Source organism: Leuciscus leuciscus (assembly GCF_965113295.1).
Source record: "Leuciscus leuciscus genome assembly, chromosome: 20".
Classification (NCBI taxonomy): Eukaryota; Metazoa; Chordata; class Actinopteri; order Cypriniformes; family Leuciscidae; genus Leuciscus; species Leuciscus leuciscus.
Genome location: NC_138744.1, coordinates 36,173,959 through 36,188,912, shown reverse-complemented (window position 1 = coordinate 36,188,912; position 14,954 = coordinate 36,173,959). Strand labels below are relative to the sequence as shown.

The window sequence follows — 14,954 nt, the reverse complement described above, 5'->3', positions numbered from 1 at the left end:
TAACTAACTCAACCAGGCCCCGCCCCTTTATTCTGCGTATGAATTATTATAATGAGGAATATTGTGACTTGTTCGTTCCTGGAAGAAACTCAAGACTACAATGGAGGCGTTTCAGGGAGTTCAGAAACACTGATATAGAGAATAACTGGAGCTTTGCAGAGGTTTTTCTTGCTCAAACAGCAACATCACACACTAAAGAATGATGAACATGGAAAAAAGCATCTTAACGACCCCTTTAAAAATGCTGCTGACTTATTCATCACTCTGGAAATGGAAGCTCACGTTGGGTGCGTTGCACTGTAGGAAATAGCAGTGTACATTAGTGTATAGAATCTTTTATTTTTATTTTTTATTTATAAGCAGCCAGAGATATTATCTTTGATTAATCTTGTTTACATTAATGTAATGCAAAGTGTGTCTTGAGCCCAAAATCTCCATCAGCATTCGTCTTTGCTGGTATTTTATTTTTTTACTCGATTGGCAAAGGAGGATTTAGAAAAGCAATTTAAAATTTGCATTTAAAATTGTTTCATTGTTGCAATTAACTTTATCTTTATATATATATTTTTTTTTAAATTGTTTATAAGCACTGTACATTTACATTTTTTCAGTTCAGTTTTTTGAAAGAAATTGATAATTGATTAATTTTAAAGTGCCACTCCTAGGCTGTTTTAAATAGCATACTAATATTCTTCTCAGTATATACAGTAGTACATACATAGATGTCTATATGCATAGGCATAGTGCAATACATAACTCATGCAATACACTTAACTTAACCCTCCAGTTCTAATGTGATGTATAAAATGCAAGTATTAACCACCATTTTTAACTCTAACTCTAAGTGGGTATTAAAGCATCTTGTGAATGCAGAAATCATTCTCATATATGCATACACACATGCACAGATGCGCTTTCTTTAAAAAGAATGATTAATAATGAAAATAATGAAAGATGATTAAGCAATTACTCTGATTTAAATCAGTCTGTGCCCTTGTGCGCCGCAAGTCGAGAAAACTTAATTTAGCAATGTCATTGCTGGTCACTTCAGCGGATAATGCAAAGCAGCTTTATGCAATTTGTGTACGATACCATGACGTGCATGACAATGCAGCCACGCTTCTTTTCATTACTCTGAGCAATTTGGGACGCCTCCGCCGTGGCTCCCTCTCAAATTAAAAAAGCCCAGCGTTTGGGCATCACATGCCGCTCTGCTTAAAATCCACCACTCCTTTTGTCTTCCTCTCTTACTCTCTCCAATCACACTTGGCAAGCTGTCGGTTCACTGGCTTCGCATGCACGTTAAACACCAAGACCTTCCGGGTGCTTCTTAACTCTTGACTGCACTTGTCTCGTATATTAAACCTCGAAGGCAGGATGACCAAATATTGTCCGGCAGATATGAAGGACAGTGGCTGTTATGATGAGGATTATGAGCAGAGCTGGAAGACGCTGGAGCCATATTCGATGGAGCCACGCCGGGAGAGAGAGGCCTCTGTCCCGATAGCACGCTAATCTCTATTTGCAGAGGAAATTGGAACGTATTTTGCACACTGAATAGATAAGAACAAGAATGGCGTTTGAAAACTAAAAAGGAATTTGACGTTGTTTTTGCCACCTGCAAACAGCCCGAGCAAATTCACATTTCCTCTGATGTCCTGCTCGGTTCACATCACAGTATGATTTCTGTGTGTAGTCTTATTTGTGCATATGAAAACACTCGTGTGTGTGTTTGTGCATGAGTGTATGTATGTGTATGTTCCCATTGACTACCAAATGCATACAAATGCAAACACTTATGATAGATAATAAACTCGCAGTTGTGAGATATAAAGACACCCTGTGAGATATTTATTGGTAATTATGAGAAATAAAGTGTCAGTTGTGAGATATAAAGTTACAGCTATGGGAAATAGTCATAATTGTGAGAGATGAAGTCCTGTAGCTGACACATACCGTGATAAATCACCTGAAATGTATTAAGTTTGCTTATGATCGTCACATAAGTATGGAAGCTTGTTTCCGCCACAGCATAAAACAATTACAAAATATAATTCTGACTTTTTATCTCGCAATTATGATTTTTTTTCTCGCAATTGTACGTTTATATCTCACAATTCTGACTTTATAACTTGCAATTCTGACTTTATAACTTGCAATTGCAAGTTTACAGTACAGGTATGTCTCTCAATTCTGAATTTTTTTCTCAGAATTTCAAGTTTATATCTCAGAATTTTGAAAAAAAGTCCGAATTGTGAGATAAAAAGTCGCAATTGCTTTTCTTTTTATTCAGTGGCTAAAACAAGCTTCCATGCATAAGTGTTGCTATTTTCTTTAAAAAATCGATAATTGAAATAAAAGCTGAAAGAATATACGAAGTTCCTAAACACAAGTTAGGGAGGAGCGAGCACATCTAATCTCTCAATCAACAGCCAGAGTATATAAGCAGCCGCTTACCTCTCTGTAGCATCCGCTGTTCCAGCGTCCCTCCACCTCCCCAAACTCCACCTTCATCTTACGTACCTGGCCCTTCGTCATCATATCCTACATTTAGCCACAGTGCGGGGTATATCAGAGCTCGAGTTGAAGATGCTTCATCGAGCCCCTCATCAGTGGACAGCAAGCCAAATAAGTTTAACCTAATATCTTAAAGATTGTATGGGCAAATAAACTCGTTATATGTTAGATTAAAAACTTAAAGGTGCTCTAAGTGATGTTGGGTGACGTCACTTCTTGTTGACGTTCGAAGTATTGTCAAACAAAATGGAGGCTAGCTAGACCCTCCCTCCTCCTCATCCGCGCACTAACCCCCCAAACCCCACCCCAAAGCCTTCTTGTTGGTTATTGGCTGGAACACTGTTTGTTATGTTTCGTGGTCCAGGCTGGGCCAGTTTGTTTTTGTTGGCGTTTGTGGAGCCTGGGTTGTCTACAGAGACCGCGTTTTTTTACAGTGTGTTCAGGGGACAGGCAGCTAGCGGATGGTGAGGAGATGTTTGCTGTGTGTGACAAAAAATGTTTGGCCTAAAAAACGCATGACATCGCTTAGAGCACCTTTAAGATAGAAATTCTGCCTTGGCAACTAACTGAAATAAAATAAGTTGAAGTTCTAAAATTACTAAAACTAACGCTGAAGAGAAATGTGACAAAGCACAACAAAATGACAATTTTTTTAAATTTGAATGAAAACTAAAAATATAAAAAATAAAAGCATTTGGCCGGGATAGTAGCACACTATTCTCTATTTGCCGAGGAAATTGAAGCGTATTTTGCAAAACCTGAATAGATAAGAACAGGAATGTCATTTGGAAACTAAAAAGGATTTGGTGCCACCTGCAAACAGCCCGAGCAAATTCACATTTCCTCTGATGTCCTGCTCGGTTCGCATCACAGTATGATTTCTGTGTGTAGTCTTATTTGTGCATATGAAAACGCACGTGTATGTGTTTGTACACAAGTGACAGCGAGTGTGTGTGAGTGTGTGTATGTTCCCATTGCAGCGGCGGTCCCTTCATTTCACGCTCCGCCGCGTGTGTGCGGATCCTCTTCCCCGGGCTCATTATCAGGTCTGTTCGACGAGAGCACACGGGCCACAACCCAATCATTATTCAAGCCCGCTGACGGTCAGCGCCGACGGCTCCATGCTGTCGTTTTGCGCTCTTATTATTCTCTCCTCACAAATAACTAAGCAAAACCACAAAAACAAATCCTGCCTGATCAGGATCAATGAGGTACTCAGTACCCGCCATGCCGCCCGGGGACTCGGGATCGAGTGGACCTTCTGCTGTTGAATAACTGCTGTTTGCTCACTGTCTCTCCTCTGGTTTCTTTGGCAGGACCCACCGGTGCTCAGGCGGCCGAGTTCGGACACTTGCCCGACAACATTACCGTGCTGGAGGGAGAAAGCGTCATTTTGAGGTGACTTCACAACACGCCTGCATCCTTGTGTGTTAAATGGTTTTAAAACACTGTCTAGGGCTGCATGATTAACCGAAGTAAAATCAAAACTGATGTGATTATCAAATCGCAAATGTTGTTAAAGGAATATTTCACCCAAAAATTTAAATTCTGCCCTCATGTTGTTCCAAACCTGTAGGCCTATGAGTTTCTTTCTTCTGCTGAACACAAAGGAAGATGTTTTGAAGTAATTTAGGTCCATCAAATGTCTGGTTAACCACATTCTTCAAAATATCTTCCTTTGTGTCCAGCAGAATACAGAAACTCATACAGGTTTGAAAGAGCTTGAGGGCGAGTAAATGATGACAGAATTACATTTTTTAAGTGAACTATTCCTTTAAATCAATCGCTTATCACATGCATGTGAACACACACCTGAAGGGCAGAACAAGGCTTTCCTCCACTGACCGCCAGTCATTTTGACCAGGTTTGCACTACTGTAGTAAGACAGTGATGTTAAAAGACCAAATTCAGTAAACACCTTATTAATGATGCATACAGGCAAGCAGAAGAACCCATAATATAAATGCTACACATAGTTTCTCTTTTAGCGTTTTCCCATAGGAAACCATTGTAGGATTGAAAATAATCCAAGATATTTGAAACGAACAAAGACATTTGCTTTCCTGTTTTCCACCTATTTCTACCATAAGGACCATTTGGAGTTCCCAAAGACACAGATGTGATCTAGGCCTGTGGGTCGAGATATGTGTACTTCAGGGGTCTATGAATTGTCACACCTTTAGTACGGTGGGGGAATTTCGAATTACCTGATTGGTCAGTTTAAACGTCTCACAGTTGGGTTAAAGTCACATGGTCAGGAAAGGATAAAACAAGATTGTAACTGGTACTCTGTCTCTTTGGTGCTCTTGCTCTCTTCTTCTCTGGGTCCCGTTCTTGGGGCTCTCTCTCTACCTCCTCCTTCCACTTACTCTCTCTCTCTCTACCTCCTCCTTCCACTTACTCTCTCTCTCTCTCTCTCTCTCTCTCTCTCTCTCTCTCTCTCTCTCTCTCTCTCTCTCTCTCTCTCTCTCTCTCCTCCTTCCTCTTACTCTCTCTCTCTCTCTCTCTCTCTCTCTACCTCCTCCTTCCTCTTACTCTCTCTCTCTCTCTCTCTCTCTCTCTCTCTCTCTCTCTCTCTCTCTACCTCCTTCCTCTTCCTCTCTCTCTCTCTACCTCCTCCTTCCACTTACTCTCTCTCTCTCTACCTCCTCCTTCCACTTACTCTCTCTCTCTCTCTCTCTCTCTCTCACTTCCGGTGTGACGTGTGATTGTTTGAGTGTGAGTGGAGCGATTGTGATTGAATCGGAGCTTATGAGTGAGTCTTTTTTACTTTTCCTTGCTTTTCTATCTTGTTTAGGGTATTGTTTGAAAGTGGTGGTTTATTTGATTGTTCGGGCCGCGTGCTACCGTTTTTCTTTGCGGGCAGCATGACGGCCCCGCGTATGCAAGGTTTGAGTAAACTTACGCGGCGCCACGGAGTGAAAGTGGCGTCCGCGGTGAGTGTTGAAGACTGTTGCCTGGCTGCAGGAGAGGTCGTTGGGCATGAACATATCATGTCGGCCTCTAGAATGAACGGTGCCACAGTCATTTTTCTTAGCTCCGTTGAAAAGGCAAATGAGTTAGTTGAGACTGGAATAGTCATTGATAATCTTTTTACCCATGTTCTCCCACTTTCTATGCCATCCAAAAAGGTGCTGTTGTCTAATATTCCGCCTTTTATAAGTGATGAAACTTTAGTGAGAATTTTGTCCCGATATGGTAAATTGGTGTCACCTATTAAAATGATACCAATTGGAAGTGGTTCTCCTCTTTTGAAACATGTGGTTTCGTTTAGGCGATTTGCTTACATGATTTTAAAAGATGATCAAGATCTGGATCTTTCTTTGCATCTCAAAGTTGACGAGTTCGACTATGTTATTTATGCTACTACGGACAAGATGAAATGTTTCAAATGTGGTGAAGTTGGCCATTTAATTCGTGCTTGCCCTGGTAAGAATAAAGAAAACACCTCAGCGGCTGAGGACATTGTTAATAATGTTACTGAGCCGGTCGAGGCCGGTACGTCTAACGCGGTTCGTCCTGTGACAGAGACGGGTGCGGTAGAGACAGGTGCAGTGGGGGATCGAGTGGTGGAGAATCCCCCCGCAGCTGAGAGTGCGGCGATTCAGGTAAATTATCCCAAAAATGTGTGTGAGGAAAATACGCTGAATGATGCTGAAACATCGAATATTCGTTCTTGCAAGTCGAATATGCAAGAAAAGGATAGTGCACCTATTGTTTTGCTGCCCGAATTGTTTTGTGATGGCATTGAAATGGAGACAGAGCAGAGTGAATTCAAAATTCCATCAAAAAGGAAAAATTCGGACGTTTCCCAAACGGTTAGAGCTAAGAAATCTGACGTGGAAGATCAATATGGTGACAGTGACAGTGAGTCTTCTGATTCTAGTGTCGGTCTCTCTCAGAGTGACTTCTCTAGTCGCGGTTGTGAAGTGGATGACATCAAACTTTTTTTAAAAGCTACTAAAAACAAGAGAGGGGTTTGTGTAAATAATTATTTTTCTGACATAGAGCAATTTGTCGATAAAACCAGGTTTTTTATGTCAGAAGGTTTGTTTACAAACAAGGAGATTTATCGATTGAAAAAGATAGTGAGAAAACTCACTTCTGACAACGCCAATGAAGGTAGTGAGAGAGTATAGTATCTTGGCTAGTAATGTGTTGTGTGGAGTGCTGCTATGTTTCTTGGTCTATTTCAATATGAGTGAGGTGAATATTGCAACTCTGAATGTAAATGGAGCAAGGGAAATGAGAAAAAGAGCTGATATTTTTGAGGTGGTTAAACAAAAAAGAATAGATGTTGCTATGTTGCAAGAAACGCATAGTGACTTGAGGAATGCTGCTGATTGGGCTGAGGAGTGGGATGGGGTCTCTGTGTTGAGCCACAACACCTCACTTAGTGGAGGGGTGGCTATTCTTTTTTCTAAGAGCTTCAATCCAACTTCTTATCAGGTTGATGAAGTAGTTAAAGGTAGGCTCTTAAAAGTAAGAGCTACTTTTGGGAATTTTATTTTTGTTTTTATTTGTGTGTACATTCCTACTGCACCAATACAGAGAATGTTGTTTTTAAATACTTTGTGTTCTGTTTTACAAAAATGCTGTGTAGAAGAATATTTATTCTTAGGTGGTGACTTTAACTGTACATTGTCAAACTTGGATAGGAATCATATTGAACCTCACTTGCCCTCTCGTAACCGGTTAGTCCAGCTTGTCAAAACGCATGAGCTCTGTGATGTGTGGAGACAGTTTCATGAGACACAAAAGCAATATACTTGGACTCATGTTCGTGACAGTGTGATTTCGCTGGCAAGATTGGATCGGTTCTATGTTTTTAAGCATCACTGTAACATTGTTAAGAAATGTTTAATCACCCCACTGAGTTTTTCTGATCACAGTATGGTGCAGTGTTCTGTGTTTTTAAACTCTATTAAGTTAAGAAGTGCATACTGGCAGCTTAACACTATTTTGTTAAGTGACAGGTACTTTAAGAAAATGTTTAAACTGTTTTGGGATGAGTTCAGAACCACAAAGGGATCTTTTAAGTCGATGCGACAGTGGTGGGATTTTGGGAAAGCCCAAATAAAACAATTTTGTTTGCAGTATACTCAAAACGTCACTAGAGAGACAGTTTTGATTATGAACACCTTGGAGACTGACATTCTGAAACTTCAAGAATTAGTTGAGTCGACTGGTGGTCAGAGTTATTTAGATTCTTTGTTAAAAAAAAGGACACAGTTGGCTGATTTACTGGGCATTAGAACACAGGGGGCTCTGGTCAGGTCGAGGTTCCAGAGTGTGGACCAAATGGATGCTCCATCCAAGTTCTTTTTCAACTTGGAGAAGAAGAACGGTCAGAGTAGAGTCATCCATGCTCTGCGCTCTGAGTCTGGAGGATTATTGACAGACCCTGCGGACATTCGTAAGAGAGCAGTTGTTTTTTATGAAAACCTGTATAAAAACGAACTTGGGGCAGAATACAGGAGTGACAGTGAATTTTTCAACGACTTACCCCAGGTGTCTGAGGAAGTCAATGTTGAGATTTCTGGTGCTTTGAGCATGGGCGAACTGTACAAGGCTCTCCAAGGAATGGAGTCTGGAAAGGCTCCGGGCATTGACGGCCTGCCAGTTGATTTTTATAAATCTTTCTGGTCAGAACTGAGAGAGGACCTTCTGGAGGTATTGAACGAAAGCTTGGCTGAAGGCCAGCTGCCTCTGAGCTGCCGTAGAGCAGTGTTAACCCTCCTGCCCAAGAAAGGAGACCTTACGGACATAAAATGCTGGCGGCCCGTATCGCTACTCTGCAGCGACTATAAACTGCTCTCGAAAACCTTGGCTAACAGGCTTGCAGGAGTGATGGATGGTGTCATTCATCCTGACCAGACCTACTGTGTTCCTGGTAGGTCAATATTTGACAATGTTTCTTTGATTCGTGATGTTGTAGAAGTCTCCAAGATGGTAAATCTAGATTGTGGGTTAATCTCGTTGGATCAGGAGAAGGCTTTTGACCGTGTTGAGCATCGCTATTTGTGGAGAGTTTTAGAGGCCTTTGGTTTTTGCCAAAATTTTATAAATTGTATTAAAGTTCTTTATAGTGGCGTCGAGAGTATTTTGAAAGTGAACGGTGGTTTATGTGCTCCTTTTAAAGCTCATAGAGGTGTCAGGCAGGGGTGCTCATTGTCTGGTATGCTCTACTCCTTGGCAATAGAGCCACTTTTACAGCAAATAAGGGTTAAACTTTATGGTTTATGTTTGCCAAACTGTGCAAAAAAGCTTATATTGTCAGCTTATGCCGACGATGTCATAATTATGATTAGTAGGCAAAGTGACATACAGGTTTTGTCAGGTTTACTTAAAACTTTTAAAGGGTTATCTTCTGCTAGTGTGAACTGGAGTAAAAGTGAAACTTTATTGTTAGGTAAGTGGACAGGTGGGAAACCAGATCTCCCTAAAGGGTTAGGTTGGGGAAAATCAGGTTTTAAATACTTAGGAGTGTATATTGGTGATGAGTTAACAGTGCAAAAGAATTGGGAAGGAGTCATTGAAAGAGTGAAAGGTCGTCTGGATAAATGGAGATGGTTAATTCCAAAAATGTCTTATAGAGGGCGTATATTAATTATAAATAATCTAGTTGCTTCTTCACTATGGCATAGGGTTGCATGTATTGATCCTCCATCACATTTGTTAGCAAAAATCCAGGCTTTTTTAGTAGATTTCTTCTGGGATAAACTGCATTGGGTCCCACAGAGTGTGTTGTTCTTGCCTAAGGAGGAGGGTGGGCATGGCTTAATACATCTTCATAGTAGAGTAGCAACTTTTCGGTTGCAATATATTCAAAAACTTCTTACTGGTTCAGTTGAATTTAATTGGTGTTCTGTTGCATATGTGATTTTACAGAATCTTGAGAATATGAGACTAGACAAAACTCTTTTTTTACTCGACCCAATGAAATTGAACACTTCTGGGCTGCCAGTTTTTTATAGGAACCTCTTTAAGGTGTGGGGTCTTTTTGTTTTAAAAAAAACAGAGGATTCAGAGTCACTTCATTGGCTATTAGAAGAGCCTTTAGTCCGTGGAGCACGTCTGGATTTGTCTGCCAATGGACTTTACCCAGGACTTAACAAAGCACTCATTGACAGTAAAATTACCACTTTGGGACAGTTACTGGAAGTGTCAGGACTTGATTTTTTGAATAAGGAAGCGACGGCTCAACATCTGCAAATTCGGTCAACCCGTCTAGTTGCGCAGCTATTGATGAAATGGCAGACGGTTCTTAATGCAACGGAAAGAACTTTGTTGACTGAGTACAGTGATGGTCGCTGTAAACCAGATCCTGAAGACTCTTTTCCTTGTCTGTTTCTTTCAGTGAAACTAGAAGAGGTTTCTGGTGTGTTTTTAAAAACTGTTGAATCCCTGTGTGTAGATTTCTTTTCTTGTTCTGGGAAAACTTTGTACAAGTATTGTGTTGTTATTTTTAACAAACGAATGTTAAATAAGAAAATTGATACTCCATGGCGTGATTTTTTTAAATTGAATGTGGATAGAAAACCTGAGTGGAGAGCACTTTATAAACCACCGTTGACAAAAAAGACAGGTGATTTACAGTGGAGAATCCTCCATGGCGTTGTCGCCGTCAATGCTTTCATTTCAATTCTAAATCCTGAGATTGATGTTGAATGTCCGTTTTGCACTGAGAGGGAAACCATCTTTCATGCATTTGTAAAGTGTACAAGATTAGAGCCTTTATTTCTGCTTTTAGGAAACATTTTTCAGAGGTGTAATGAAACTTTTTCTACAGTGTTATTTATTTTGGGTTTTAAGTATGTGTTGAAAAAAAGATTTGTATGCCAGTTGTTGAATTTTGTTGTAGGCCAGGCGAAATTGGCTATTTATATAAGTAGAAAAAAGAAAGTTGAACAAAATTTGGGACAGAATGTAGTTGCAATGTTTTCAAACATGGTGAAAGCAAGAATATTGATTGATTTTGCTTATTACAAGTTGATGGATGACCTTATCACCTTTGATGGTATTTGGTGTTGCAGTGAGGCTTTGTGCTCTGTATCTGGAGGTGATTTGGTTTTTGCACATTTATTGTGAGTTGGGGTTGCTCTTAATATTTATGCACATTGTAATTTAAATGTATTGTAAAATGTATTTGTAATAAAAGTTTGTTAAAAATCAATCAAAAAAATCTCTCTCTCTCTCTCTCTCTCTCTCTCTCTCTCTCTCTCCTCCTTCCTCTTACTCTCTCTCTCTCTCTCTCTCTCTCTCTACCTCCTCCTTCCTCTTACTCTCTCTCTCTCTCTCTCTCTCTACCTCCTCCTTCCTCTTACTCTCTCTCTCTCTCTCTCTCTCTCTCTACCTCCTCCTTCCTCTTACTCTCTCTCTCTCTCTCTCTCTCTCTCTCTTTACCTCCTCTTACACTCTCTCTCTCTCTTTACCTCCTCTTTCCTCTTACTCTCTCTCTCTCTCTCTCTCTCTCTCTCTCTCTCTCTCTCTCTCTCGTTACCTCCTCTTTCTCTTTCTCTCTCTCTCTCTCTCTCTCTCTCTCTCTCTCTCTCTCTCTCTACCTCCTCCTTCCTCTTACTCTCTCTCTCTCTCTCTCTCTCTCTCTCTACCTCCTCCTTCCTCTTACTCTCTCTCTCTCTCTCTCTCTCTCTCTCTCTTTACCTCCTCTTACACTCTCTCTCTCTCTTTACCTCCTCTTTCCTCTTACACTCTCTCTCTCTCTCTCTCTCTCTTCTCTCTCTCTCTCTCTCTCTCTCTCTCTCTCCTCTCTCTGTCTCTCTCTCTCTCTCTCTCTCTCTCTCTCTCTCTCTCTCTCGTTACCTCCTCTTTCCTCTTACACACTCTCTCACTCTCTCTCTCTCTCTCTCTCTACCTCCTCTTTCCTCTCTCTCTCTCTCTCTCTCTCTCTCTCTCTCTCTCTCTTTACCTCCTTTTTTCTCTCTTTCTTTCTCTTTCTCTCTCTCTCTCTCTCTCTCTCTCTCTCTCTCTCTCTCTCTCTCTCTCTCTCTCTCTCTCTCTCTCTCTCTCTCTCTCTCTCTCTCTCTCTCTCTTTACATGCTGGGTAAGATTAATGGTATAAGTTATAACTTATACATCTATCTTGTAACTATTTTAAGTGTAACCATAACCATATTTTGTCATTAAAACTTTTCAATTACAAATAATGTGCTAAATAGTTTTGATTTTGTATTGACTTTGAAGTGCTTCACTCTCTATATCAACACTCTCTCCCACATATTAAGCGATTGTAACTGCGCATATTTCCGTCGCTGGTATAAGTGGCAGTGGGTGGAATAGACAAGAAATGTGCAAATAATGTTTCTTTAGTCATTCGGCAGTCTTGCAGCTTGAACCACTGCAGGAATCCACCCTTACACCATTATAAAGAAAACGCTTCACCATTTAGCGAGTTGGATTCATATTCTGAGCTCATCTGTTCGCCTGTATATAATATGCATCATCAATAAGGTTATGCAGAATTTGGTCTTTTAATTTCACTGTTTTATCACATAAAGGCCCAATATATATATATATATATATACAGCATGTTCATATTGCCCAGCTCAGGTTTTATCACACCTGCCTGAAGGGTGCATTTTTTAACACTTTAATTTCACTCTCTCTAGTTTTGTTGTTAGTCAGTTTCCAGGCTTAAATGACTTGGTTTCAGTCTGTCAGCCAGCAAATGAACTCCTGAACCTGCTGTCAGGGGTTCATATTCTCAAAAGCACTATATTATTATTCCACACAACTATACTGGGAATGGGAATTGATGTGATATCACAGTTTGATATGCTGAAAGAAAGTTAAAGCTGACATGAATGTGAGTGATATTTAAGCCTTAAATATGTCACGATTTTTCGATTTAAAGAGCAGAGCAAAGCAGTGACATCTAGAGGTGAACTGTGGTTACTGCATGTGGCCGGACCAATGGCATTACAGTGTGTGGTGCTCTTCAAGAGTGGTGGTGTCAGTTATTAATGGCATTTTGTTTATTATGTGGTCTTCAGCGTTGCTCCCCACATCTGCTTCTAGAACACTGGTGATATTTCATCCAAATAATTGACCAAGCTCAGAATTGCATTTTTTGTGTTATTTACAAATGCCAGCAGGCAAAGGATGAGATTATGAGCACTGAACTGAATGTGTTTTGACAGACTTTATTCCAGACTCTGAGCGGCAGTGTTTGTAATTTCAGAAATGTCAGTCATATCACTGTCAGTTTTTGCCAGTTTGTTGTATAAAGAAGCTTTCGGACTTCTCAGGACTAAAATACTTGAATGCAAGCTTTAATGTCCAATAAACAATCTGGTGATTTGGTGCAAATGGTGCTGATGATGCCCTCATAGATTCCCAGTGTCCAGACGGGACCCAGAACGACGTGTTTAGAGCTTTTTGACCAATGAACATTGATCTTTGCACCACTGAAATCAATGTATTTATAGACCCCATTGAAGCCGGTCGTGCATTTACTGACTTCAGCGGATATATTCAGTTAGAGAACAGATGAAGTCTCTGAGTGAGTTCTGGAAGAGTGCTGTGATATTTTACAATTTTTCACAATATTTTTGAAAGGGATCTAGAATGATATTTAACCCTCTGTTGCATTATGGGGGAAAACTTAGATGTTTATGGGAAATAAAATTTGATTGAGTTTTAATGCATAAGAAAAGCTATATTTGAATTGAGAGGACTTTAAAAAAAAAAAAGTAAAGTAAATGCTGATAATAATTAATATGGATAAATGGATAATTTTAAAAAAGAAAAATATAAATAAAAACCTTGATAGGCGTGATATATTTGACACTTTTTCAATAAATTATTCAAACCTAAATGATATTCAACCATCTGTTGCCTGCATTATTTTATTTTTTATTTTATTTTAAATGGTTTAAAAATGTTTGATTCCATTTTCATGCATAAGAAATGCAATATTTGAATGAGGAGTACTTTAAAAAAAGAAGTAAAGTAATACTGAAAAAAGAATTACTATGGATAAATGGATCATTTAAAAATATATATACAAAAACAAATGTTACAATAATATAAAAAAAAACATGATAACTGCAATATTCTTCAACATACATATTAATTTAGGAGAGAGCGCTGTGTGATATTTTAAAAAAAAATTAAAAACTAAATTATTTAAAAGTATCTAGAATGATATTTAATATCTTGAATATATTTGATTCAGTTTTCAAGCATAAGAAAAGTTATTTTGGGGAATTGGGTGGACTTTTTTAATGTAAATTAAAAACTGAAAAACAATTAATATGGATAAATGGATCATTTAAAAATCTAAAAAATTTAAAATATATATATTATTTAAAAAAATAAAAAAAATAAAAAAAAATAAAACATGATAACTGCAATATTCTTCAACAAACATATTTAGGAGAGTGTGTTGTGTGATATTGTTTTTACTTTTTGCACTAAATTGTTTAAAAGTAGAATGAAATGTAACACTCTTGCATGAATTATAAAAAAATATATATATGTTATTTACTTTTTAAAGTTATATTTGGGAACTGAGAGGACTTTCAGTAAAGAAATACCGGAAAAATAATTACCATGGATAAATGGATAATTAATTTCCTTTTTAAAATGTAAATAAAAACACATAACTGCTATATTCTCTATAGTGGCTGAATCCGTATCCGTTCCACTCCCACACAATGCTGCTTCAAGCCTACACACATATTCCTCATGACAAACACTTTATATGACTAAATGCTTTTAAAATGGGGTTTACTCACTAACAAATGTGAATCATATTCTGGATGAAGGAATAAAGCTTTAGTGAGGGCAGATCTCCAGAGCTCAAATGCATCCTCCGCATGGAGAACAGAGCCAGATAAAGACTTTTCACTGCCAGTGTGACAAAGAAAAGCTTTCTGTTGGTTTATTCAAAACCCTCCCTTCAATATTAACCATTTCATTGCCATCTTATGTGCTCGCAAAGCGAATATAACACACGTGTTCCCCTTAGGCATCATGCAGTAGAGTAAAGGGTTAATGTGTGTGTATCGATTATTTGTGCATATATAAACATCACACCACTTTTTCCCGAAGCTCTGCTGTTCTGGCGGAGTCACGGCGTGTGTTGTCTGGCACTGTGCAGTGTTAAAGCAATCACCACTGGTCTGATTAGTCAGCTTAATGATCTAGTTAATGACCCGGACCTTATGAGCGAGTTGTAACGATTACGAAAGAAAGTTTCAAGCAGAGTTTCATGCTAGCTCTCATTCAATGACATCACAGTAATTGGCTATGGAATTTAGTCTGTAGAAGCCATATTTTATTTAAAACAAGGCATTGAGGAGGCGGAGACGTACAGTCCAGAAATGGTGCGCACAATAAATGTCATTTGCCTCACAGCCTTGTTTTTATTCACTTCAAGTGAGTCAATTCTGTCTGTCCTTTTCAATCTCCTC

General features: G+C 39.1%; 1 protein-coding gene across 2 annotated transcripts in view; it reads left to right on the top strand.

Annotated features, from left to right (window-relative positions):
* Positions 1-14,954, top strand: part of iglon5 (IgLON family member 5) — a 409,655-nt gene that overhangs the window by 161,082 nt on the left and 233,619 nt on the right. For both annotated transcript variants that reach the window (XR_014200698.1, XM_082150106.1), the window contains exon 2: positions 3,834-3,915. Coding sequence is in view for 1 of the 2 variants with exons in the window: in XM_082150106.1 (XP_082006232.1) it covers positions 3,834-3,915 (82 nt within the window). In the remaining variant the exon portion in view is untranslated. The remainder of the gene's footprint in view (positions 1-3,833; positions 3,916-14,954) is intronic.